At 39.2% G+C, this 26,312-nt stretch overlaps 4 protein-coding genes across 9 annotated transcripts in view; 2 read left to right on the top strand and 2 right to left on the bottom strand.

Annotated features, from left to right (window-relative positions):
• Positions 1-4,049, bottom strand: part of macrod1 (mono-ADP ribosylhydrolase 1) — a 173,748-nt gene extending 169,699 nt beyond the window's left edge. For 2 of the 3 annotated variants that reach the window (XM_008420436.2, XM_008420435.2), the window contains exons 1-3: positions 3,434-4,048; positions 2,634-2,732; positions 1,385-1,492 (exon numbers count right to left, since the gene is read on the bottom strand). In XM_008420436.2, coding sequence (XP_008418658.1) covers positions 1,385-1,492; positions 2,634-2,732; positions 3,434-3,845 — 619 coding nt within the window. In that variant the 5' untranslated portion in view covers positions 3,846-4,048. Of the gene's footprint in view, positions 1-1,384; positions 1,493-2,633; positions 2,733-3,433 lie in introns of all 3 variants that reach the window. The other variant, XM_008420437.2, reaches the window with a different exon arrangement.
• A 2,037-nt stretch (positions 4,050-6,086) lies between these two features.
• fermt3b (FERM domain containing kindlin 3b) lies at positions 6,087-16,909 on the top strand. Its single transcript, XM_008420438.2, has 15 exons — positions 6,087-6,257; positions 7,070-7,196; positions 8,740-8,973; positions 10,852-10,968; positions 11,123-11,291; positions 12,067-12,169; positions 12,267-12,374; positions 13,206-13,340; positions 13,528-13,574; positions 13,655-13,779; positions 14,001-14,107; positions 14,233-14,454; positions 15,126-15,250; positions 15,928-16,069; positions 16,287-16,909. The coding sequence occupies exons 2-15, from the start codon at positions 7,073-7,075 to the stop codon at positions 16,464-16,466; spliced, it is 1,938 nt and encodes a 645-aa protein (XP_008418660.1). The 5' UTR covers positions 6,087-6,257; positions 7,070-7,072; the 3' UTR covers positions 16,467-16,909.
• Positions 16,910-17,710: 801 nt separating this feature from the next.
• On the bottom strand, positions 17,711-20,955 carry trpt1 (tRNA phosphotransferase 1). 4 transcript variants are annotated; one of them, XM_008420440.1, is made up of 8 exons: positions 20,868-20,955; positions 20,236-20,316; positions 19,957-20,038; positions 19,308-19,477; positions 18,335-18,512; positions 18,196-18,252; positions 17,975-18,085; positions 17,711-17,895 (listed from the first exon to the last, which is right to left on the bottom strand). In XM_008420440.1, the coding sequence occupies exons 2-8, from the start codon at positions 20,293-20,295 to the stop codon at positions 17,873-17,875; spliced, it is 681 nt and encodes a 226-aa protein (XP_008418662.1). In that variant the 5' UTR covers positions 20,296-20,316; positions 20,868-20,955; the 3' UTR covers positions 17,711-17,872. The 4 variants fall into 4 exon arrangements, with proteins under 4 accessions (XP_008418662.1, XP_008418663.1, XP_008418664.1 ...); XM_008420441.2 differs by having other exon boundaries at positions 20,814-20,899; XM_008420442.2 differs by lacking the exon at positions 20,868-20,955 and adding an exon at positions 20,370-20,461 and having other exon boundaries at positions 20,236-20,287.
• On the top strand, positions 20,940-24,949 carry zbtb3 (zinc finger and BTB domain containing 3). The gene is made up of 3 exons (XM_008420439.2): positions 20,940-21,026; positions 22,110-22,915; positions 23,764-24,949. Exons 2-3 carry the CDS (start codon positions 22,113-22,115, stop codon positions 24,830-24,832), a joined length of 1,872 nt encoding a protein of 623 aa, XP_008418661.1. The 5' UTR covers positions 20,940-21,026; positions 22,110-22,112; the 3' UTR covers positions 24,833-24,949.
• The last annotated feature ends 1,363 nt before the right edge of the window (positions 24,950-26,312 follow it).

Here is a 26,312-nt window from a genome sequence, read left to right as displayed (position 1 = left end):
CTGGGTTTTGTTCGCAAGTGAGAGGAATGTGGAGCGGGAGATTGATAGGCAGAAAGATGTGACCGCTGTGTTGGTTTGTCATGATGAAGAGAAAACTAAGACGAAAGGCGAAGCTTTTAATTTACCGGTAGATGTACGTTCCTACCCTCCTCTATGGGCCACCGTTTGTCCATCTGCTGTTTTTAATGGACAGTTTTTTCCTCTGCGGTTTTTAACACACACACACAAAACTAGATGATCTCTTTGCTATTCACACAGAATGCTTTTCATCCAACTAATTAATATCATCACTGCGATGTCCTTGTTTATTTGCATGTCTCATTCGTCCTCTAAAAACTGGCTCCAAAGAACTTGGCTTAAAAGCCTGTGCTCTAATGCAGGCTTTAGAAGTTTAATGTTGTATTTTGACCAAGGCAAGGATTTGCTCAAGAATGAGGAACCTGTGACAATTTGGGAAAAGAAGGTGCGCCTCTCTTTTTACCTTAGGATTTCAAAGTATGTTCAAGTCTTATCAATGTGTCTCAATCTTTTTTTCTTCTTTTTTTTTAAATCAGTCTCTTCAAACATCTTTCCCTTTGAGAATTCGTGAAAACCCTCCATGAGCTTCTGTTTCTCAATCTACTTCTTCAAAACTTTTAAGATATTGGAAAAGATCAAATACGCAGTACTTTTTATTGAACATTCAGAAGATGCTGAAAATGAGATTTCCACTTCTCATCAAAATCTGATCTGTGCAGTGGAGACAGAAATGGTTTATCTTATTGGTCATATATTCTTAACTGAAATTAGTTTTTTGTTGATGTTTTATGGGCTACTAGGTACATAAATTTCCCCCGGGATAAATAAAATCTATATCGTTTTCACTGGTGTGAAATTTAAGCATCTACTATTCATTCCAAGCTAAACAGTCCCTTGTCATATTTATATTGAAATTCTTTTGTATTTTTTACCAGCCCTACACAGCAATTCTATTGTTCTCACTTTCTTCAGTGGGGTACTCAAATTAGTTGAAAGAATATCTTGAATACCATGCAGATAATCACTTGAAAGCCTCTGGCTGTTCTACCAACATGCTGAAAATACATTATGCACATAATTACAGCTCAGACGCCGCTCACAGATGTTTCCTGCAAAATTTATGCATACGCCCATAAACGCACAGCCAGGCTAAATACTGCTGGAACCTTTTAAATTCATAATGCCTTTTATATTTCTCCCTTTTGTGTTTTTCAAAATGTTAAATTCTTGTACTTTTTGGGAAACAAAAAAGGAAAGAAAAAAAAAAGGATTTTATTTTATGATGCAAGAAAATGATCATTTATCATGTAGGGTGGCTGAAATTGTGCACAGACCTATCTAAAACAAAATAGAACAACACCCATACCTGCATTGACAATGGCATCTATCTCCAGCTTGGTGATGTCACCACTGTACACGGAAATCTTCTGGTCTAACGTTTCATTCCTCAGGTGGCGACTCGGCTTAGAGGCACCTGAGGACGGGAGCAAACACAGCCGGGCTCAGCTTGGTTTGCAACAGAAATCTCTATGAAGAACAGGGATCAGCAGCCGGGTAACTGTGACACTGGAAGCATGTGAGCTCCCTCTAGTGGTACCTTTAATTTTTGTCATGCAATTTACAGATTCATCACTTATTTAAATATGAGGTTTATTACAACCACATGCAAGATTGGCTCTGTCACAAAGCCCTAGGCTGTTCACAGTCGCTTAGGACAATTTATCACCAGAGAAGGAAAGCAAATCAATTCTGAAACAAGTAGAGGAAGGAACCCGCGTGGCTTAAAATGAGACATTTAATCAGTCATATTCAAAATGTCTTTTTTTTTTACACTTATTTTGGCCACAATAGTTCTGATCTTCACAAAGTGAGAACACAAGGCCTTCCAGGCTTTAAAGTAACTATATTTATTCCAGTTACATTTTATTTGAGTAACTTCAAGGATTCTAGGAGTCATTTTACTCTCTGTACTTTTTACTTCTACTTGAGTGATATTTTGAAGTAAACTTACTTATACATTGAGTATAATTTCCGACTACTCTTTTGCATTCCTTGTTTATGTGTGTGATTTCATACTTCTATCATGTTCAAAATAAATAAATAAAAACTGTTTGTGGAAAAGTGGGATTTGGTGTTTCCTTTGCCAGATTTTGATATTTATGTTTTGTAATTATGTAATTTATGTTTTACTATTATTTTATTTTATTATAGTAGATATCATAATTGGCACATCATTTTACATTTTTGTTCATGATCAGTTACAGCTTGAGAACCCTTTCTAGCAAATTAATTTTTACTCCTACTTTTTAAATTTTACATTTTACTGCTACATAATTAAAAGCATGTTGCAGTACAATTTTTATCTACCCATCTCTGAACAGTATTGAATCACATGCCCATCTAAGTATGGTTCTCTGCTAAGAATTAAAAAGATTTTAGGAATAAGCACCTTAATCAACTTAAATATTTGTTTGCTTATGTATGCTTTTGGTTTTTAAAGGAGGTTGTTACAGTATTTTTATAATTTTATGCTGGTAATAAAAGTTGTTTCTAATTTGTGAAAAGAATTTCATCTTCACCACTCTGAGTGATGCAGATGTTGACGGATGTCTGACCTGCTGTGGGAGTCCACACTGGGATGTCATCCAGTGGCACCGAGCCAGAGGTTCTGTAGTAGCCGCGCCTGTCCTTCCCGGACAGAGACAGCAGGAAATCTAGGGAAAAGAAAGAGAAGAAAGGGGCATTTATAATCTAACAAGAAATCTTCCTAACCCCCTTCAACAGTTCCATATTATTTTATATTATTATTATTATTATTATTATTATTATTAACAGCTTCAGTGTGTTTTGCTGAGATTTTAGGTGTTAGATTGACTATATCTAGGGGCTGAGTGCAAATGCATGCCACACCTTTCAGTATAATATGCTTAATTATACTTTGCTTGTTAAGTTGGTCGATAAATAAAATCCACAAAAAACAAATTTTATGTTTGTATTTGAACTGAGTGCAAAACATGGGAAAGATTTAGGTGGTGTGAATACTTTTATAATGTGTTTAAACAAATGTAAAAAAAAAAAAAACATTCAGACCGAAGTAAAGATTCATGTAAGATAAATTTAAAGTAGCTTAAGTAGCAGTTACTTTAGGAACGCTGCACATACTAAAATATAAAAATAGGGAACCCTGCTTAATACAAAGCTAAAAACACTAAGTTGACTGTCGCTTGGTCATAACATAACTTAACTTGGTCAACATAACATAACATAACATAACTTGTCATAACAGAGTTGGGTTTTATACACTGTTATTTATCAAAAACGTTATACAACTTTTTGTACCAGTTGACAGTAGGTGTTTTTGTCTGAAAACTCTGTAAAATATTATTCCCTGCCACTGTTGGACAGACATTCTCACCCTTGGCTTCCTTCCAGTCACTCTCAGCAGAGTCCAGGTTAATTTTTAGAGGCATGGCGGTTAAAACTCCAGTGTGGAGGGCCTGTACCAGAGCGCCTGTGCCCACTCCGAGGGCAGCACCGAGGGCAAACTTGCCCAGCCAGCCTCTGCTCCCCCTTGGTGAAGAGGAACCGTTAGCCTGGCTGGATTTGCGAAGCGCCGCTGTAGTGGAGAATCTGTCACCTCGGACTGCGGTGTTAATATGGCTTCGTACGGGACTCGTTACTCCCGTTCCTCTGAGCTGGGGGCTACCCGGAGGTAACAAGTGCCTGAACTTGACACCTGCTGTCTGGAAGTCAGCTCGGATACGGGACAGAGCGCTGCAAGGAAGGGCTCTGGTGTGTGAAACTCGAGCTGACGTTAGCAGCGCCATGTTTAGGTAACACCAAGCAGACAGCAAAGAGTTGTGTTTCAAAGTTGAAGTGTCGGCCACTCTGCTGTTAGCTTTCACTTTCGATACAAACACACCCCTCACTGCAAAATCTCATGTGCCATTTTTGTTTCGGAAGTTAACGGGAGGAATGTACCATCAACCAGGGGTGTTCCATGATCACCACTAACTGATTAAAATCAATAAATATTAATAACTGCTGTATCATTTGGATTCTGGTATTCATAATAAAAGGGTGGTATCTAAAATAAATCTCATATTAAACAGCGCTGTGTTTTATTATCTGTATATCACATAGTTGAGTGAAAAAGGAACAGTCGAAGCTAACGGTCACAAGTCAGTGTGAGCTTTACGGCTGTCGGAAATTACACATTGAGGTGACACAATGGCCGTTTAAATGTAACGGTGTTCTGGTTCTAACTATCTGTGTTACCTCTTCAGATTTTTCTGCCGTAACACGGATATATAACTTCTACCGTGATGTTTACCAACCGAAAACTATAACAGGCTGCGTTAATTTTAAATATTATCATTGGATAAAATTATTTGAGACTGAAGTGAAAGCTTAGAAGTTATGTTTAGCATTGGAACAATTTATATGTACGACAAAAACTCAAAAATACCACTTCCTTCATCAGAATATACTATCCGTCTAAAATAAAAAGCTATCGCAGATGTTTGCACTAATCCTTTTATGAGAATATCCTATCTTTTAAAAATATTGTAAATACAGAGGTATTTGTAAGAGTTAAACAGTACCAGACGGGTGAAACAGGGTTTTATTGAAATTAAATTAAACACAGACATCTACACAGATCACCGCAAGCTCTTTTGTGCACATTAATACGTTGTATGGCAGTCTGTTATCAAATGCAGCGTGGCCACAATGTGTCCACCGGATTGCGCAGGTCATCGTGCACCTGAAATGATAGGATTTAGCTACACTAATATTACACAGCTTCTAATATCTATATCATTACTCCTAACCTTTATCTCAATTTAATGACTCTTTTACAATGCTTAACGATATCCTTGATGTTTAACATTATTGCCAATGTTTATCAGATGTCAAATCTCCAGAAAAGTTTCCTTTTGCGTTAAACATTGGAGATAAAGTAAAACATTCCAGATACTGTAAACATAATAACAATGACAATTTAACCTCATATGACCCTAAACATCAAGGACAATGTTAAGCACTGGAGATAAAATAAAAAAATTGGGGACAACGTAAACATCCTGGACAACTTTAAACATTGGAGATAACATTGGGGATGACATTGTCTCCGAGGTTTAATATTGTCTCTTTTTCAAACATTTCAAAGGAATCTTCATGTCGAACCTCCATATTCAAAGACAAACTCCCAAGATTTTCTGGTTTTATTCATTTTTATTTTAACAGATTGTGGGAACATCCATGAAAAGAAATAAAAATGGTGACATAATTCCCAGGTTTTGAATGTTTTAGTATCTACTTTTGGGGATTTGAACTTGTATTAGTTGTTGGTTTGTTTTTTGGGGGGAGGGGGGGGTGGTTTATATCTTTTATTGGTGGGGCTCATTTCTTAGTTCGAAAGTTAAATTTTATTTATTGCCAATTCACAACAAATGTCATCGCAATAAACTTTGGAGTAATTTTAGTTCAATCACATGTACTCCATTTGCTAGTACAATAAGCTCAGTTGTTTATAAAAGGTGATATATTATATAAATATATTCTTTTTGGGCATTTTGGACATTTTCTTTTTGAAAACATTTAAACATTGATTAAATGTTTTCAAAATTTAATCGGTGAATCTGAAATTAATCTTTTAGATGTGTTTTAAAAACTCACTTTTAAATTTCTGTACATGACAAACCGTGAAGATATTTAATTCGTTTTAGGCTGCGCTTAATAAGGCACTCTTTAGTTTTACGTGAAACATTTTATTAATTTTAGCAAACACCTAAATTAACATTGTTATTTAGCCAAATCAAGGAAACTTGACTTTTGAAGTTAAGGAGTAATATCACACAGCCTTAAATTACTAACTTCTGACATGACAACCCACACAAGTGTTTTAAATGTGAACCACACACAGATGTTGCCTATTATGTATCATTCAACACAGGTCGTCAGTCAGAAGTTAACTGGTGTTCACATTTCCGCCTGGCGGAAACTGACAAAGAAAAAAAGGAACAAGATTTTCATTTCTTTTTTTCTTTTTTTTTACACGGGTGACACAAGCAGCAAAGGCAGAGGCTTCACCACACACCACAACCTGCCCTACCCAAGAGAGGCAAGACTGGTGCAAATTCTCACAGTAGACCAGGGAAACTTCTTCAGCTGTCTGACAGAGACAAGAGGAATCCGCCAGGTCCAGTTCTTAAAATTGTGGACGGAGGAGACTGACGGTACTGTCTTTTACAAGATGTCTGTGTTTGGGTGTAGGGGGGAAGCATGAGAACAGAGAAAACAGCACTGGGTTTTTATATTTTGAGCTTTTTTATGAAATAGAAAGATATAGAGGTAATTTAAGAAGTTCTTTATGACTCTATGAATTGGACACAAATTATAATTTATTATTTAAACATAAAAATGTCGAAAATGCCTAGGCCTTCGAGTAAAAGTGGAGAGTTTGAAGCATGTTATCTTTACGCAGTGCCACCATAATCTGTAGTTGTCTTGTAAAAAAGATTATAATTTTGAAACGTACACATCATTTAGACCCAGAAGTAAAATCTAATTTTATATGAGCTTTTATTTGTGTGCAGGAGGTGATTGTGTCACCATCGAATGAACAACCCAGCCCATGTTGGGTTTCTCATTCCCCTCCTGCATGCATTTGAAAAGCGGAAGTATGCATCCATGGTGATAGTTTAAGACCGAAACAGGAAATGCTATTTAAACTTGACATGTCACTCACAGTGTATGTTTGTGTGTCCATGTTACTCAGTATCAGGTGATATTGACCATGGAGAAGGGCTATCTTCCACTAGGCAGCACTTGTAAAGTTATTTTTATTGTTTCTATGTAAATAAAAAATAAGTAGGGAACATTTTTACTCTATCAGAAGTGATCTTATGTGTGTAATTTGTGTTCATAATGTTGGTTTTTATCCTGTTGGAGATGTCACAGGCTGTATTTTAGTCGATGTTCGTGTTTCTCCTGAGAACAGTCCTGTTTTCAGCCTTCCCTTCACACACTCTGATCTTGTCTCTCTCAGAGTATGGCGGCGTGGGATCTGTCAGTCAAAGTGGAGGACCTGGGGCCTGATGCCCCTCCTGTCACTATCAGCGTCGCCTCTGACCTCCACGTTGGAGGGGTTATCATCAAGCTGGTGGAAAAGACACGTGAGTCAAACTGTTTTCAGCCGTCTCTCTCAATCATGTGGGTCGACAGTAGAAACATTTTATGGGCTTGCGAATGTATTCATATTTAATTTTTTTTTTTCTACATTGTGCTAGATTTTAAGGAATTTTATTGGTATTTTATGTGATTATCTAAAACAAAACTTTATTGTTTAGTGCAAGGAAAAGGATAAATGTACAAATCTGAAAGTTATTTTGGTATTGACTCCGACATCCTGAAATAAAGTTGTCTTTATACATCACTTAGTCAAAAAAAACCAACTAACATTGCCCATCAATTCCACACCATTCCAGTGGAGAAACATGGTGGTGGCATTATCATGCTACGGGAATGTCCTTTTGGAAGGTGAACCTCCACACCAATCTGAAATATTTTGTAGTCTCCCCAAAGGTTTTCTTCCAGGATTCCTCTGAAGTGAGGTCCATTCATCTCCCCTTTAGCTTTGATCAAATTTACTGACTTTGCTGAAGATTTCACATTTCACACATGATTCAGTTACCATTGTGTTTCATAATGGGGATGCCTTGGGATGTGCAGGATTGGTTGTTTTAATAGATAACTTCTGAAGGCTTCTGACGTTTGTTGAACAGCATTTTGTTTAGGGACATCATACTAATAATAACCTTGATTTAGCCAGGCTTGTCCCATTGAGATCTGAAGATCTCTTTTACAAGAGAGATCTGGGCAAGGCTCATACGAAGAGAAAGGAAAAAACACTCAATTACAAAAGATAGTCACAATAAACATAGACATAAAATAAAACATATGTCATTGACTCAGGTAAAACAATTGCACTTCTGTATCTTGAAAGTAACGGGATCTAGCATAGTCTTAAATAAAATCTGATTTCTAGAGGTTGAAAACAAATTCTGATTTTTGTTTGTAAAGCAAATTGAAACAGAGTTTGTTTCTTTCACTTCACACTTATGCAACGCTCTTTTTTTTCTTTTTTTTTTTTGTTTAATCAAAGAAAATCCCAATAAAATATATCAGGGAGGTCAGAGTGCTTTTCTAAAGCTCCCAACAAGAATTAAATCATGTCGTACATTCGGCCTTAGATTCAGTTATATAATTCAATTCCATACAATTTATAGTACAGTACAGACATATTCAGCTGATGGTTTGATGTCACTTAGTGAAAGGTTATCTCTCCAAGGAAGCCTGTCTGATTGCATAGAGTAGTTGACTTCGGCAGCAATCCCTCCTCCTGAGCAAGCATGTGTTGCCACAGGGGGAGAGGAGCCTCTGTTTCTTCAACAGGAGGAAACATCCAGCAGAAAAAGGCCCAGTCCATCTGCTGCAACAGCTGGCAGTTAAGAGAAAGGAAAAAAACGGATAAACACAATAACACAGAGGGCCACATATACTTTCTCTGGGAAATAAATACCAAGTATGAAGACAGCAGTAATGTTTGTTGACACGTAGTCTGCCTGAGGGTATTCAGTGCCAAAGTGTTGTGAGATTAAAATAGTCAAGCATAAGTGTCTGTAACTAATCCAGGTATTTCCTTCTTGTCTTATACAGAGATGCAGCGTGACTGGTCAGACCATGCGCTGTGGTGGGACCAGAAGCAGCGGTGGCTCCTGCGGACAGCTTGGACTCTGGAGAAATACGGGATTCATGCTGACGCCCGTCTGCTGTTCATGCCGCAGCATAAGCCACTTAAACTGGGTCTGCCCAATGGTAAAACTGTGATGCTTAAGGCCTGCTTCTCCAACCCCGTCTTCCAGACCGTGATGGGAATCTGCAGGATGCTCAGTAGGTTTTTTTTTCTTCCCTCCTTTCTGCCTTTTTTGTCTTTCTTGCATTTTTATCTCAAAGCGTTGATGTTATATTTGAGTGTTTTCCCTCAGTCTCATCAAGCAGCTCTTTGACTTTCTTCATTACAAGAAAAAAAAAGGATTTCTCAGTCTTTCTCATGCTTTCATTTATTCTAATTTAAGCAGTGCTTGGTCTCATTTCCTCACCAGAAATCCCCAGAAAAGATAGCAGACTGAAAATGGTTTAAAAAGCAACAAACTTAAGGGAAATGACAAAACTGGCTTGGAAATAAAAAAGCTTACAGGGTTCAGGCTTTGACTGTCCTGACTGACACTAAAACCATAAATTAAGCTGGACACTGACTACCAGTTGGTGTATGAATGAACATTGCGAGTGTGGCTGTAGGTGTTGATTCTGAAGCATAGCATTCTTGGTCGCCGCCCTTCTTTCCTTGTTGAAATTAAACTGGTTTCTCTATTGTTTCTGTGAATGGGCAGATATTATCTATGAACAACTTAATTACAGTGATGAACTCCAAAAACAGACTCCTGTTGATGTCCCTACGGGACCTGGAGCAGCCTGTGTTTTTTTCAACTGTACAGCACTATTGCACCTACTAAAATTGGCCAGAATGGTGAGATTTGTTTCATAATTTAAAAAAATTTATGAAGAATATAGACATTTTTCCATCCACCAGTTTTCTTTGATCACATAGTCACTGACCTCATCTAAAAACTGACCTTTAACACAGAAAATGACTCAGCCTTTGGGGCACTGAAACGTTACTTAAGTATGACCTCCTGATTTGAGGTCATGGATGCAACGTTGTAATCATACTGACAAAATGCGAATATTTTTGTCTTTAAGCTACTTTTTAATTAATTTGAATGTATAATGTATAATTTGTGCCCAACCTGTAACTTCCTGGCCAACATCTTCAGATGTATGATAAATATTTCCAAAAAACAACATAATTTCTTCATAATGACATTTATTTTGAGAAGGAAAACTGTTCTTCTTGTAGTAAAACACCCACACAGCCTGATGCTGCCACCCCCAGATTTCACAACTAAGTTCCTGCTCTCAGACATTTCTTACAAACTTAACAAAGGTCAGGCCTGTCAAAACATTTCAGTTTTAGCTTCATCCGATCAAACTACATACATTTTTTGCACCAACCAGTTCATACCCATGTTAGGGTCTGTTTCATATCTGCTCTGACAGTGAATGGCTTGAAGTCTTGACTCATCTCTACTGTAGGGAAATGTACAAATGTTATATAAATAAGTATTACCAGTCAGAAGGAGTTTACTTATGATTGTTTTGGACACAGGAATTGACCAACCCAAATGTGGATCAGAAGCATGATCTATATGGTATTTAATTTCATAACTTATTGAAATACTTAAAGAGAATTGAGCTAATAAGATTAAGTGATAGTCAGTGCTGAAGGTTGATTTTGAGTAGGAGAGTTTATATAATATAGTTTTGCTATAGCTATTAATCAAGAAAACAAAACATTCTTGGCATCAGAAACTGATCATAATCTAAGAGCTTTTATTATTGTTAACCTTAATATTTCCTAGATCTGCCTTGTCATAAAGTTGTGCTTTTACATGGTGAATCTCTTCTCTTGCCTTTACCCATCTGTAGAGCAGGCTAGGGTTTTGTTATGATCTGCCATTGCATTTGATCTTTATATTTAAGAAGCCAAATATAAAGGATTCGTTACTATCCCAGTGGTAACTATAAAAGAGTAAATCTAAACCTAATGAAATAGGATACTGAAGGATTGCTCTAACATTCCTCAATATAAAACACGTTTGATATTTTATAGAGCTAATAAACATCTGTTCACTTTCCTGATCCCCACAGACATCCGCCATCCTGAGGAGCTCTCCCTCCTCCGACCTGTGGAGGAGAAGAAGAAGAAGAAAGACAAAGATTTGACAGAGGAGATCTACGACCTGACCGAGGTGCCCCTTTCCTCGGGTACACCCACCACATCTTTTTTTTTTTTATGCACACTGACGGCATATTGACAAGGCACAATGTTTGTTGAAAATATGTACATGTAAGACATTGCACTTCCCGTTTTGAGCCTGAATATCTCACAGCAGTCTGTGCACTCCCACTTCCTGTTCAGTTTCCCGGCCCTGTCTGTATAATGGCATGCCAGCTCATTTCGCTGACTCAGAGCAGATGGAGGGCGTCTACAAGATGCTGTCAGTCACTCAGCCTCCTCCTGCTCCAGAGGTCATCGCCAAGCAGTACCGCCCAGCAAGTGTGGTGGACAAATCTCACATCCACGGCAGGTACATCTGCTTCTAGTTCAGGTGGCAACATCGTCCAAGGAGCTCCGCTTTGTAGACGCAGCAACTATTTTTCTTCTATTTTTTGTTGGGTTTTTTTGCAAAATTTACACAATCTAATCTGAAGAAAATACCTCAAATTTTCCTGTATGATCTAATTTTATAAACTGCAGTTTGTTTGAGGAACATATTAGGACACTGCTGATGTCTATTCCCACTTAAAGTTGCTAAAATTACACACTGGTCTGCCACAGCAAGAGGACATGATTGTAACATCATTACTCATCATTTAAATTACATTTGTCACTTTAACTCACAAATATTTTAATTTTCTCCTGACTGTTGAAGTGAGAGTGAGAACCACGTTGAGACTGTAAGTGCTGTCTGAAGATGATTAGAAGATTAATTTTTTAGCAATATTTAAATTTATTGAGATGTGCCTGTGTATTTAGAGGATTTTGGGATTACTTGAACAGCTTTCAGGTGCAATAGTCTTTTTAGTTAAAAACAAAGAAAAAGAAAAAACATTTTGTATCTTTTTACTTTTTTGTCTCTTTATCCTTCGTTTTATTTCTACGTTAACTGATTGAAGAGTTTACAAGGAAAACAATGACAATTTAAAAAAATAAAAATATTGTATTCTGGGCCCTTTTTCTTGTTTTTTTACAACAAACTTTATTTAACTCTGAAATTAATTTAATGCAAACACAAACATTATTGTATATATTGACTCATAAAAACACAAACCCATGCAGGCTCTGTGGTTTCCCCCCCTCAGGTGGTTGGATTCGTCACGTTGTCTCATGCAGCAAAGCATCCAAGAAAATGACCGGCTGTGGCTTCGCTTCAAGTATTACTCTTTCTACGACATAGAACCCAAGGTTTGTGTGTGCTGTTTTAGTGCAATCATTGTGTGTGGGACTGGTAATGTGCTGAACGCCTTTAACTCATCCATCACCTCAATCTTCACCCTGGCAGTACGATGTTGTGCGTCTCACCCAGCTATATGAGCAGGCTCGCTGGGCCATCCTGCTGGAAGACATTGACTGCACCGAGGAGGAGATGATGCTTTTTGGAGCGCTGCAGGTAAGATAAAAAAAAAAAATGCTGCTCCTGCTGATGAACGGGGATCTGTGTAACTCTCTGAGGGAAGTGGATCATTTTCTCATGAAAGCTTTAAATGTCAAAGAAGATAGACCTATATTTTAAAGCTTTTTGAGAGAGAAAAACTATCAGTTGAACCCACAACTGTATCAAAGACTGAAGTCCAAACATTTAAGCCACACAAGTATTAGCGGAATAAACTCAGAATGCCTTAAAAGGCAGCAAAATGATAAATTCAACATGTACAAAACGCCAAACGTCTCATGCCAACTGTCGAGCACGGCGGTGGAGTTATGGTAATTTGGGCTTGTTTGAATGCGAAAGGACTCATTCACTGAGTCTACCGTGAACGTTTCTGTGCACAAATGTGTCTAGAATCAAAACTGGATCATTCATCAGGGAAATGATCCAAACACAGCAACACATCTAGAGAAGAATAGCAGAAAAAAGGAAACGACTCAAGAGATTGCAATGGGCTAGTCCAAGTTCAGGCCTGAAATGATTTGAAAGGATGTGGCAGGACCTTAGGAGAGGTTGAAAGAACTATAAAAAGATGTGAGACCAAATAGGACAATAATTCCTGGTTGTTCCAGTGAAATCTACAGAATTATGAAGTGGACTCCATTTTACACTTATTTCAGGTTTTTGATTTTTATAAAACCAACGCATCAGAAGCTGCTGTTTATACTTGTGGGTATTTGAGTAATTTAAAAAGCTTCCTTGCAGATACAGTAAACCTGCAAGCTAACAGCTTCTTTAAGAGGGAGACACTTACATCTTTTTCTTTCCTCTCTTACATGTAAAATCATTTAGTACCACATCAATAAGGTGGCCTCGTCAGAGCCCCAGATGATGAGCTCCAACGCGGCCCTGGACGACCTGGAGTCGGCCCTTCAGTCCCTGGAGGTCAAGATGGAGGGAGATAGCAGCTCCGCCTCAGACCTGCTGGTAGCTTGGATTTTAATTCTTAATCGCTGATACTAAATGAAGTTCCACCTTTGAGCAACTGAAATGTTTTATTCACTTAGGTTTTATTTTGATTGATTGTAGTAATAATGATATTAAGGGGGAAAAACATATCGTAGGTAATTTAACAAGAGGAGCAGAGAGTCATCTTTTCTGAACTTCTATTCAGGAAAACATGACAGCACCAGAACTCAACGACTACTTGAAGATATTCAGGTCAGATTTGAAAACTGATTCTCATATGACTTGTAGAAAATATTTTTGATGAAACCAAGCGATGCAACTCTGCATTTCAGGCCCAAGAGGCTCACGCTGAAGGGATACAAGCAGTACTGGTTCAAATTCCAGGATACGTCCATCTCCTACTTCAAGAGCAAAGAGGAGAGCATCGGAGAGCCTATTCAACAGATTAACCTTAAAGGTACAGAGAACAAATTTTAATTTGAAAGAAAAAGTTGTTTTATTTCATCGAATGATTAAACATAAACAATTTGATAGATGAAAAGGGGTTCTTCTTTAAACCGATGTTTCCCCCTTTTGAAAGATTGCTTGTCAGTGAAACTGGTGTTCATAATTCAGCTTTTCAACAGCTAACCCCTAATTATCAGCTCTCGACGTCCTACTTTGCTTTCCTGCTCTTAGGCTGTGAGGTGGCTCCCGACGTCAACGTTGCAGCGCAGAAGTTTCTTATCAGACTGCTGATCCCTGCACCTGAAGGCATGAACGAGGTCTATCTGCGCTGTGAAAATGTCAGTGCCATCGTTCTGTCGTGCGCAGCATTCTGTCTACTTATCTCTGTCTCGCCCACTCGGTTGCGCCCACAGGCACACCTGTCTAACCCCCTTTCCTTCTGCCTGTGGTTCGTGTTTTGCAGGAGCAGCAGTACGCTCAGTGGATGGCCGGATGCCGGCTGGCCTCCAAAGGCAAAAGCCTGGCAGACAGCAGCTTCCAGAGTGAGATCCAGAGCATCCGTTCATTCCTGGCCATGCAAAAGACCAACTCCGGCTCCAGCAATAACTCAGCCGCCAGCGACGAAAGCATAAACACTCACAGTTTGGTGTCACCACGCTACCATAAGAAATACAAGCCCAAACAGGTAGAGGAAGAAAGAGTATTTGCACCTCTGCAAAGCCAAAATACACGACAGTATTTATTAATCTGGTTTTAAATGGAACCTATTATGCAGAATTCAAATTTTGCACATTTATATACTTCCATTTGGGTCTCTACTGCTTCTAGAACCAGCCTAAGCACTTAGAGAAAACCAGCCAGCCATTTTTTTGGCAATAAGTTAATGGTGTCTGGAAAATGAGCAGTTTCAAAAACTTCCCAATTGTTAAGTCTCAACCTACGGGCACTGTGCCGTTGCCAAGCAACACCAGCAAAGCCCAGCTCGTCACGTTGCAACCCAAGTGGAGCTTCAGGGCCTTTGGTCAACTGGTTTTATGCATTTAAAGTGAACAGAGGATCTAAAACATCTCATTCTGAAAGGAGCTCAAAATAGGCAGAATTGAGTCAGCAAAAATCTCATTATTTAAGAATGATTTTGTGCAAAAAAAACGTAATGAACATGTTTTGTGTAGCCCATAGAATTATCCTAACCTGTTAAAGGAAACATGGGTCGCCTTTTATCTGAATGTGTGTGTCAAAAAGCATAAATGTATTTTTCATTAAAGGATTGATGTTAGTACTGTAGAGCTAAGGAACTTGTCTTTAATTTTAAAACGTAATTATATCTAAGAGGTTTGCCTGTGCCTGCTCCGCCAGCTGACCCCTCGTATCCTGGACGCCTACCAGAACGTAGCTCAGCTCTCTCTGACAGATGCACTGATGCGCTTCCTGCAGATCTGGCAGGCTCTGCCTGATTTTGGACTCTCGTATGTGGTTGTCAGGTAAGGTTTAAATAAATTTGATGCTGCAGAACACAGGAGAGTGGATTTTGGGGCCCCAAAATCCCTGAAAAATCAGAAGGTGGCAGTAGCACTTTCTGATTATAATAGCAAACAGGCAAGGAAGTTGAAATAACAACTGAATCCCTACCTTTTGTTTCTGTTCATGTATAGGCTAGTGTTAGTCCTGCAGTACAACTGGCTGCTACAGGAATTTAGAAAAGTAGTTGTGCAATGAGCCATGGTTAAAACTGTGTGGGGTTGTGTGTAAAAAAAGTTTCTGATTTTTGTCAAGACATGGTAGTTTTATGAGATAATTATGGCACTATGTGCAACAAAATGTAAATTACTTGGCAGTTGTTCCACTGGTGTTGCTGACTGTTATTTTTATATTTATAATAAATAGCACCATAATTAAAGTTCCCCTAAGATTGATATGCACCAAGTAAGGAGGAAGTTATAATTCCTAGTCAAACAAAGCTCTTTATGTTGAAAGTATTGCCACTGATGACCACCTCCTCCATCTCCTTACACATAACTGAGCTAAAATAGTGATGAATGACAATAAGCATGACAAAACCATGACCAAAGATAGGCCTAGAAGTACAAAATAATGTGTGAAACAGTGTTGTAGGAGCTTTGTATGAGGTTTATTAATATAAATGTTTTCTGGCCAACAGGTTTAAGGGTAGCAGAAAAGACGAGGTGCTGGGCATCGCCCCGAACCGCCTGATCCGTATCGACCTGGGGGTGGGTGACGTGGTGAAGACTTGGCGCTACAACAACATGAAGCAGTGGAACGTAAACTGGGACATAAAACAGGTCAGAACACATGCTGCTATAGCAGCTCAAATTTTAAAATTCCAGTTACCTTCAGGTGTTTCATGACTTAGATGCCCAAGATTGCATAAGGTCGCGCTGAAATGTTTTAAAATTATGCAGTGATTGACTAAAAATATTTTAATTGCATTTTTTGTCGTTTTCCAAAAACCTGATCACTTTCTCCAACTACTGCCTCCTCCTGTCACCTTTTGTCCAGATGGCCATCGAGTTTGAAGGGAACGTGAACATCGCCTTTGGTTGCGTGACGGCCGACTGTAAAATTGTTCACGAGTTCATTGGAGGCTACATTTTCATGTCAACGCGCAGCCGTGAGAAGAGCGACACGCTCAATGAGGAGCTCTTCCATAAGCTGACCGGAGGCCATGAAGCGCTATAATACTCAAATACACAAAGACTGATTCATAAACTCCCTCTATCTGAGAATCCCACCAGGAAAAACACAAAGTTATGGCTCATCTGTCATCCAAACAAACAGATTTTAATTTACCATCTGCTCCAAATGCACATGATGTTTAACAGAGAGTTTAGGACTCCAAACGTCCAATATTGAATCCTTTTGTGATGGACCGCTGCTGGTGCAAACAATACAGGGCCCAAAACCAGAAGCCTGGTGATCAAACTTATGGAAATACAAAGCTGACTCAGACAGCCACTTCTCTTTTTTTTTTTGCCTGACTAACAATAACTGTAATTAGCGTTGCTCTGGAGGGACTTGTATTGAACACTGCTTTAACAGCCAAATTCAGTTAATAAAAAATATACTTTCTGAAGAAGCTCATTTGTCAAAATAGTTTTTTTTATTAGGGTGATGTAATATTCTGATCATAAATGTCATGTTTTAATTAACTGTAAGCAGAAAATCATAATTAAGAGAAATAAAAAGCTTGAAAACATCAATTATTAAACTTGACTGTATTATCCCAGCAGAGAATTTAAAAGTGCACGAGTTAACTGTTTAAATTGAACATATAATAAAGTTTTGTCTTATCTTCTGTCACCGTGGTCACAACAGCACTCATTTGTTTTCTTGCTGAAAGCTCCTAACCATTTATCTCAATCATGCAGAGTGTGTGTGTTTCCATAATCTTGTAAGGAACTGTTGAGGCTGCCCGTTAAACCACAGTGTCTGCATCCTGTTTCCTCAGACTCAGGCTAAACAGAGTATCTTCATATAGTTATTTATTTAAAGTTGCTTCTACAATTGAGCTCTACATTTAACCTCATCCTTCCTATCATCAGCAACAAATTTTTTCGGCAGTTTTAAAAAAAACATTACCGCAGATGCTGCTAGTATTTTGATGAAAAGTTTTGGCTTCATGAGCCCATTCTTTCATGTGTTTGCTGTGTCAACAAAGGCTCTCTTCTTACTACAACTTTGGTTAAATCTAAAGGCAGTGGGGTTGAGGGGAAGAGATCAAAGGGGGCTAATTACAAATACATGCCGAATAATTAGATTATTTGTAATTAGAAAACCCTGTACCATTTTCACTCCACCTGATATTTATTTGTCTTTACTTTGTCACATTAAATCCCAATGAAATATGTGAAAATTTGTGGCTTTAATGTGACACAAATACTTTAGTAAGGCACAATGTAGACAAAAAAAAGTACCATGTCAGCTTATATTTATCTGGGTAAGAATTTATTATGAAAATAAAATTGGGCTGTAAGTGTACGTCCTGTTATTTATAGGAAATGTAAAACTTGTGTAGTCATGGAAACCAAGAAAACATACAGCAAAGCTGGATTCAAGCTTGGCGAGAACATCAAGCGCAGCAGCTTTTACTGCAGGGGAAGGATGCATCCTGAAACACAGCACAAGAAATTACACAACTGGAATGTCGTTTGGCTTCTTAAGAAGAAATGTGTTTTAGTTTTCCTCACTTGTAGGCTTGAGTTTTAGGGCTCGGGTGAAGTATTTAGGAAGGAGTTTACCCTCAGCATCACCTGCAGTCAGCAACACACCATTCTCTGACCAGAAGAACTCAATACCATCTGTACAAGCCGGACACAGACACATAAAACACTTGTAAAAGGATTGATTTCTTTACTCACACAGGGCGGATGGAGAGGATTAAACTGCAGCCATTACCAGCTAATCTTACCAGCCAGAGCTCTGGGGACATCAATAAACACAGCTAGGTCACAGTTTTTCCTCATTCCTGGTGGGAAAAGAAACAATGCTGCTATCTGATGTTCAGCTCGTATGAGCTTCTATTTTTTGGATTCAAACATAGAGGATACCGCTGATGACGCCATCTTCCCCTGGAAGTCCGGTTGACAGATGAATATGAGTCCTATTCATGCGGCTCAGACCCTGCTGTTGAATGGATGGCCAGTTGCGAAGGTAGGAGCCATGAACGGCTTCGGCGGGGCAATCGGGAAAACCAGCTAGAACTGGTTTTAGCTCCAGATCCATGGCCTGAGCAGAGATGAGATTCCTGATGAGATTTAAAGTTCATAACAATTTGTTCAATTAGGTAAACATTTTTTTTTACAATTTTCCACATATCTGACTGGCACCAAGGAGAGCAGAAGTGAAACTCAGGTAAGCAAAGAGAACTTCTTTACTACTGGGATGACTGTGGCTCAGTGTGGGAAGATTAGTCATTTTGCGGTCTAAAGGTTGTGTGTTCGATTCCAGCTTCCATCGTGTTGATGTGTCACTGGGTAAGGAACTAAACCCCCGGCTTCCTGAATGTGAGTGTGGTAAATGTGGCTAATGAAAAGCACTTTGTGTAGTCATGGCAAAGAAAAATGCAATATAAACTCAGTCCATTAACCATCACCATTAACTGACTGCAAAAGAAAACACTAAAGCCACCATGCTGTCACTATCACACTGCATGTGGTCAGCTGGAAGTTTTCCTGTGTAAAGGAAGATCTATTTTTTCACCATTATCACCACATGCCTGTTCAGGATGTGGGACTGCTGCAAAGTAAAACACTTGATGCAGATGCTTTTTTATCTGTTCATAATAAATACGGATGGCCATTATCAATATCTGAAGTGTACAGTAACTTTTATTGAATTATACTGTATTTAGCTGGATCAGAATTTGTACACTGTGCCAGAATTAGGTTGGTTTGAATCTGAACCAAATCGGATATAATTGCAAATACGTTTAATTTTCATCATGACAATGTTGTCAATTGGAATTACATACTAAAACTTAAATGAATGCGATTTAATTAGGAATGCGTCTGCTCTGCCTGCCTGTAGTGAATGTCCCTGATTGGCTCGAATCTGCAGCCGGCCATCCTCTGGGTGGGAGCGGAGCTTGAAGCGCTGCTTGTCATTTGTGGATACGACTCTCTCTACGTCTTCTAATGTGTACATGTAGAACTGTGGGTGAGCCAGGAGGTCCTCCACAAACAGAAAGCCATCTGTGAAGATACAAGTTGTACCAGCTATGGTCACATTTTACAGTTTAGTTTGACTAAATCTACATGATATTTTTAAATTGTTTCCATGATGCAACATTTTTATATATATATGCAAATCATTGGCTAGACATCTGTTGAGTGAAACATTATTGTTGTCAAAAATAAATCAAATTCAGTTCAGTTTATTTACATAGAACTAATTCACAACACATCATCTCAATGCACTTCCCCCAAAAAAGTAAGATTCAGTTCAATCATACAATCAAACGATGCAGTCAAGTTCAGTTCGTTACTAAAACTGTTTTAAGAAGTTTATTATGAAAAGAAACTACAACTGCAAGTAGCTTTAAACTCTTGCAAGCCCATAGAAAATATTCCTAGTTCAATTCTTCTGTGTTTAGCCGCGTCTCTCTCCTGGACGAATTAATCATAACAAAAGTAATTAATTTCTGTCTGAAACTGTGAAAGTGTCATCTCACCAGTGGCCATTTGAAGTCCCATCTGTGTAGCTCCATGACGAAGCACATAAGACATGGATTTAGACAGATGAACATCTTTGTCCTGGTGGTAAAGAAGATCTCGTTTGATACACACTCAACTCTCTTCCACCCTAATAATAGCTATGTTTTATATTTAGAACCAAACCTGCACTGTGTCAGATCTGTCATGCTGCCTGACAGCCAACAGTACACATTTTTAAAATCAAAAATTAGGGAGGAAACACATTGGCAAACTGGTTCAATTAATAGGGATCTCACCTCCTCACTACGCTTCCCTCTGCCTCCTCTTTTTCCTCCTCTTCTTCTTCCTCTGTCCATTAAAATATAGGTAGATCAGACCTTGTGCAGGAAATTTAGGAAAGAGTTATTAATTGAATTAATCTACATTTTACCGTGACAACTTTACGCTTTATTTAGTAGTGTCAGTGCCTGCTCTATAATTATATTTAAGAAGCAGTCGCCCATATTATTTTGTTCAGTAGATTCAGCAATCGTCCTGCTTGTTTCCATTTCCTGTCTGTTTCACACCTCCGCCTGTAGGTGGCAGCACATCTTTGTGCGGTGAAGTGGCACCACAGAGGAAAAGCCGCAGCCACTTTTGAGAAACATAACAGTTGATACAGGTAAATTAATACAGTATTTACATTTGATATAAGGCGACTAAGAAGCGTTTAAACGAATTGTTTCTGGTTCAACCCCCACTCAGCCTCAAAGCTTCCGGCGCTAAAATTTTAACTCAGGCGTTGAGCTAATTTTGCTAACTAGTGTTAGCATAGTTGTGCTAATGCTAATGTTTTTGTGCTTGAATAATATTCGGAGATATTCGTGGTTTTTACCTGATGTGCACAATGTTGTGAGGGACGTTTCGGTTTTTCATCTGCAATGCATACCTTGTTAATATATGTCACATGTTAAGGTTCAGTCCTTTTCTTTGGACGCAGAAATTCAGCCTGGTTGCCATGGAGAGTAGGATACGGTAAAGCAAGACAGCACTTGGAAGATTCAGCAGCCAGAAAGGAGTTTGGAGACGGAAACATTCTGTCTTCATCGTGAGTTGTTTTTTTTTTCATTTTATATATATATATTTGCATATATATTATGTCAATTAGATATTTATAATCAGCACAAACACAGAAATAAAACCTATGCAACATACTTATTCACCATTATATAGATAATAAAATTCAAGTATATTAAACAGACGTATAAATATGAATTGAATTGAAAACCACTGATTATTGCTCCATCAAAGTGTCTGTTTGCGGTTAATAGGATGTATATGCATCAACTGAGCATTTTGTCCTGAAATTGACTTGGAAACAGAAATAATGGGCAAATGTATGGATTTGAGTTTCACAAAGACCAAATTATGATTGCTAGATGACTGTGTCAGAACAGAACCAAAATTGCAGCTTTTTTAAGGTGTTACTTGTCTGGTCGGTATATATGAAAGAAGAAAAAGTGGTGAGCTAGTGACAGGGTCATGGACAGCAAAGGTTCATTGATGAAAGTGAGCCATGAGCTGATCTGATCAATTTTCTGGGAAACTCATGACATCTGGAGACAACAAGCTTGTTAAAGTGATGGAATGCCTAAGGGAACTTTTTACTGTGATACATTTGATTCTACATTTCATTTGAATGTTACTTGTATGGTTGCAGACCATTTACACAATTTTATTTCATTTGCATCCAACCAGTGTCAAAGCAAAAATATTTCAAGAAGAATTAAAGGAGTAAAACAAGTTTCAGATGTTGGCTTAGCCTCCATATTTCCCAGATCGTAACACAATCAAGCATCTGTAGCATGTACTAGACATACAAGTGTGATTCGTGGAGGTCCCAACCTGCAACTTACAAAACGTGGCATGTTTCCGCCAGAAAGGCAATGCTGAGTTGGATTAGAAATGTGCTGAGTTGACGTAATCAACAAAAGATGTTAATTGTAGAGGTGCCAGGGAGGACAAAAACAGAAAATAAACGTTTTCTTGTTAAAAAATGTTTATTTTCTTGAGAATGCCACATTTTGCATCAATTAACTTGAAATATTATTGTTGTGATTCAGAACCTTTTGGGGGATTTTTGTATTGTTTTACCTTTCTACAGTTGATTTGTATTCCCTTCTTGTCTCAGGTCATGGAGTTTCCTCAGCATTCCCAGCAATTGCTCTCAGCTCTGCGATCCCAGCGGCAGCGGGGCTTCCTTTGCGATTGCACCGTACAAGTGGGCTCATCCCGTTTCCTGGCTCACAGGGCAGTTTTGGCCTCATGCTCGCCTTTCTTTCACATGTTTTACTCAGACTCTCCAGCGGGGAGCAGCACCAGCAGCTGTGTCACACTTGACAATGACATCGTCACATCTGCTGCATTTGGCTTGCTGTTGGACTTTGTCTATGAAGGTGTGCTGCAACTGGACGAGTCTCCTCCTGTGGAGGACATCTTGGCTGCCGCAAGCTTTCTGCACATGAACGAGGTGGTGAGAGTGTGTAAGAGACGGCTGCAGAGGCGCGGGCCCCTGGCTGAGGCCGACAGCACACGCTCTGAAGAGAGCGGCGGGTTGAGGAAGGCACCAGAAGCAGCTGGTGATCACCCAGCTGAGCCCCTGGTGGCCATGGTTGCAGACCACTCAAATCCGGTGACCACAGCAGTGCCTTTGTCCTCAGTATCTGAAGTGGCAGATGGGACTCAGTTGGAGTGTGTGAAGTCTGAGCAGAGGACATGTGGAAGTTCATCAAAGATACAAACTCCTCTGAGCCCTGACCTTGCTGATACCACCCAGCCAGGCATGGATGGCCCTCCTTTGCCCCCAGCAGGGGAGCTGGTGCAGAGCCAGACAAACATATCTGCCTTTGTCCCTGTAAGTCTCACCAAGATGAGCCCAGGGGGTCAAGGCGAAGGATCTGCTCTCTGCAGTCCCTGCAGCACCACAGAGACATACAGGTAATGGTCTCTTGTTCCTTCCCCGTTTTAATCAATCTAAATTAAAATATGTGTGTCCTCCATCTTTACCTCCAGTTATTATACTTTACAAAGGTTTTTAATTTTGTGGTTTCTGTGTAGATTATCCAAAAATTTTAAATCTGAAACATCTCTGTACAGTGAACATAGTTGATCTGAGAAACCCCACTAACAAACTTACATATATGTAAGTTTGATAGTGGTTTGTTACTAATATGTAAGTTAGTTCCTTTATGGCACAGATTAGCTTTGCCTAACCCCACGTTAGATAGATTGTTTTGATTTAAAATACAGATCACATAAAGAAGGCTGTTATAACAACAAAACATTTTAAACTGTCTTTAGCATCTTATATTAGTATGTAGCACTTATTAGTACTTAACACTATTATTGCATTTAGCATTAGTAGCTGTGAAGATGAGTCTGTAGGTGTATTCCTTGTAAGAGGACAGAAACTCTGACCTCACCTATTAGATTTCAGTAACACTGTCGAAATTAAGCTGTCATGAAGCAGAAAACGGCTAACTTTTTTTGTCTTCTTTATGCAGTAAAAACTCCTCTGTTCATCTCTACAAATTGCTACTGTTTATTGCTTAAATAAATGAAGGAGCAAACAAGCAGTTAATGAGTGAATTGACCCATGACCTGCATTCCCAAAATAGGTATTTTTGTGTTATTAAATAAAATGAGTAAGTGACAACATCTGCATAAAACATAGCATTGATTTCTTTTAATGTACAGATTACTGGAGGCTTTATTAGCTTATCCAAGGTATTCTTGTCTCTGTTCTTTATATCTGATTTTGAATCTGTTTATCTGTTTTTAACCAGCTACAGTGCGATCCAGCAGCCTTCCTCCTCTTCCTCCTCTCTGCTTCCTCAGAGCCAGTCTTGTGTTCGGTCTGTGGTCTCTCTCAACGTTTCAGAATCCCACCTTTCCATCGGAAGACATCCAGAACAGCTCAGACCGTGTGCTGACCGTCCTGCTGAGAATCTCTCTGAGACTGACCGCAGAAACATTCTTACCAGAGAACAGAGGATGGTCAAGTCAATCCAAGCACCCACCCTGACCAAAAACTTCCAGACCAACTCCAGACAGTCGGCTCTTCAACAAGCACCATTACAAATCAGAATCCAGAGCGCAGTAACGCTCCAGCATCAGAGCTCGGACCTTCAACGTGCTCCTCAAATGCGAACGCTTCAACGTATCGAGGACGAAATCGAAGCGCCGCTTGTGGCTGGAAGACCATCACGTCCTCCAGGTGGAGCAAGGACAGGAGACAATGAAGAGATTTTGAAAATCAAAGAAGAGGCGATTATTATTTCTGACGAAGAACTAGAGGAGGAGAAAGAAGACATCGGGGAGAAAGAATCGGTGATGGATGTGGAAGAGGAATACGAGGAGGATATCCAGGAAGAAGAGCTGAATAGTCCTCATTTTGTTTCCACACATTCACAGGGACTCCTACAAATAAACCCTCATTCAAATGACTACTCCTTTCCCCTCTCACCCTCTTCCTCATCTTCCGGTGCTGGACCCTCCTCCCAGGACACTTCCTCCTTCGCTTCCTCCCTCGTTCCTCCATCCTCCTCTCAGCAACATCCGGACCCTCCCGGCTATTTCCAAGAACTCCAGGACTCCATGGGCAACTTCGTTGAAGACGTGCCAACATGTGGGGTCTGTGGGAAGACATTTTCATGCACATATACTCTAAGACGCCACGCCATTGTGCACACACGCGAACGGCCTTACGAGTGCCGCTACTGCTACAGGAGCTACACGCAGTCTGGGGATTTGTACCGACACATCCGCAAAGCTCACGACCAGACGCTGCCCGCTAAACGCAGCAAGGGAGATACAGAGGGACCCCTGCTGCCGCAGGCCCCTCCTCACTGCTAACACGCTACACACTTATTCCCAAATATGTGAACTTTAACCTGATCTATCCATCCATCCATTTTCTTGACACCCTTGTCCCTTAGTGGGGTCGGGAGGGGTTGCTGGTGCCCATCTCCAGCTAGCGTACTGGGCGAGAGGCGGGGTCACCCTGGACAGGTCGCCAGTCTGTCGCAGAGCAACACAGAGACAGACGGGACACACAACCATGCACACACACACTCACACCTAGGGTCAATTCGGAGAGGCCAATTAATCTGACAGTCATGTTTTTGGACTGTGGGAGGAAACCGGAGTACCCGGAGAAAACCCACGCATGCACAGGGAGAACATGCAAACTCCATGCAGAAAGACCGGGGCCAGGAATCGAACCCAGAACCTTCTTGCTGCAAGGCAACAGCTCTACCAACTGCGCCACTGTGCAGCCCTTAACCTGATCTATTAACACTGAATCAAAACTTACATTTAGTAGTGGAACAATTTTTATGATCATTTATTTGATTTTGCTTGTCTTTTGTGACGTTTTTAAAACATGCAACAGTGTTATTTTGTGGACAGAGAGTTTTCACCAAAGTTAATTAAGTTTGTGGTTGTTTAATTATCTGTTGAGAAACTCCAGAAAAAAATTGGATTAGAATCACATTGACACCTGACAGTAAATCCAATATGCAGTTCATTACGAAAGTAGCCTTAACTCTTGACCAGTTTCGCATTTAGTGATGTTAAAACTGCAACTTTTTGTAAGGCACAAAGTACAAAAATTAACATTATATATTATTCACTGCACAACCCCATGTTTAAAACATGTGGTTTAAAAATTGAGTAATAAATAATTTAGGAGTAATCTAAAGTTTAGATTTAATTTATCCTAGACGTTTAGCAGTTGTTTTTTTGTTATTCTTACACTCACTGGTATTATTCAGGTTTATTTTTGCCCTTTTCACAGATTGTTTGTTCAGATTACAAATACCAAACTAACCTAATGGTTCAGTTTCACACCCAGGTTAATATTTACTACTGTGTTAAAAAAGCTTTTTCAAAAGATTGCACAGGTAAGAAACGATCGATAAAGACCAAAAAGCCTCTCCTAACAGCAGCAGCGGTTGAATCTCCTCGTAAGCACAAAAGCAAAACATGCTTCAGTGGTTTGAGTATCGGCTTGACTAACGTTGACATATCGCTGTAAGAAAACCATGAAAAATTTTACCTCCTACTTTTTTATATCTGAAGAGCATTTTATAGTTTAGGTTGTAACAAATTATTTTGTCATTGTGAGTTCAGTTTGATAGTCTCATAAGGTTGTAACAATTGGTTATTAATGAGCTTTATTAAACCGTTACAAAGAATTGTACACCAAGTTGTTTACCATGTAAGTTCAAAAAGGAATTGATATTATATAAGCTGTACTATGTATTGGTGTCCTGTTACTGTGAGCCAGCAGATTTAGATGGAGATAATTGTAATGTTGTGTTTTGCTATCAAC

Source organism: Poecilia reticulata, linkage group LG10 (genome assembly GCF_000633615.1).
Source record: "Poecilia reticulata strain Guanapo linkage group LG10, Guppy_female_1.0+MT, whole genome shotgun sequence".
NCBI classification, from domain to species: Eukaryota; Metazoa; Chordata; class Actinopteri; order Cyprinodontiformes; family Poeciliidae; genus Poecilia; species Poecilia reticulata.
Note: the sequence above shows the minus strand (reverse complement) of the source record. Positions and strands in the feature narration are given on the sequence as shown.

What these genes read in the sequence shown, in the direction of transcription:
- fermt3b (XM_008420438.2), top strand. Translation starts at nt 7,073, where the DNA reads ATGGCGGCGTGGGATCTGTCAGTCAAAGTGGAGGACCTGGGGCCTGAT. An exon ending in TGCTTTTTGGAGCGCTGCAG is followed by an intron (nt 12,375 to 13,205) that starts GTAAGATAAAAA and finishes AAAATCATTTAG; the next exon opens with TACCACATCAATAAGGTGGC. An exon ending in TAAACTGGGACATAAAACAG is followed by an intron (nt 16,070 to 16,286) that starts GTCAGAACACAT and finishes CCTTTTGTCCAG; the next exon opens with ATGGCCATCGAGTTTGAAGG.
- trpt1 (XM_008420440.1), bottom strand. Translation starts at nt 20,295, where the DNA reads ATGGACAGAGGAAGAAGAAGAGGAGGAAAAAGAGGAGGCAGAGGGAAG. An exon ending in GGAAGATGGCGTCATCAGCG is followed by an intron (nt 18,253 to 18,334) that starts GTATCCTCTATG and finishes TTTTCCCACCAG; the next exon opens with GAATGAGGAAAAACTGTGAC. An exon ending in TGTCCCCAGAGCTCTGGCTG is followed by an intron (nt 18,086 to 18,195) that starts GTAAGATTAGCT and finishes CGGCTTGTACAG; the next exon opens with ATGGTATTGAGTTCTTCTGG.
- zbtb3 (XM_008420439.2), top strand. Translation starts at nt 22,113, where the DNA reads ATGGAGTTTCCTCAGCATTCCCAGCAATTGCTCTCAGCTCTGCGATCC. An exon ending in AGCACCACAGAGACATACAG is followed by an intron (nt 22,916 to 23,763) that starts GTAATGGTCTCT and finishes GTTTTTAACCAG; the next exon opens with CTACAGTGCGATCCAGCAGC.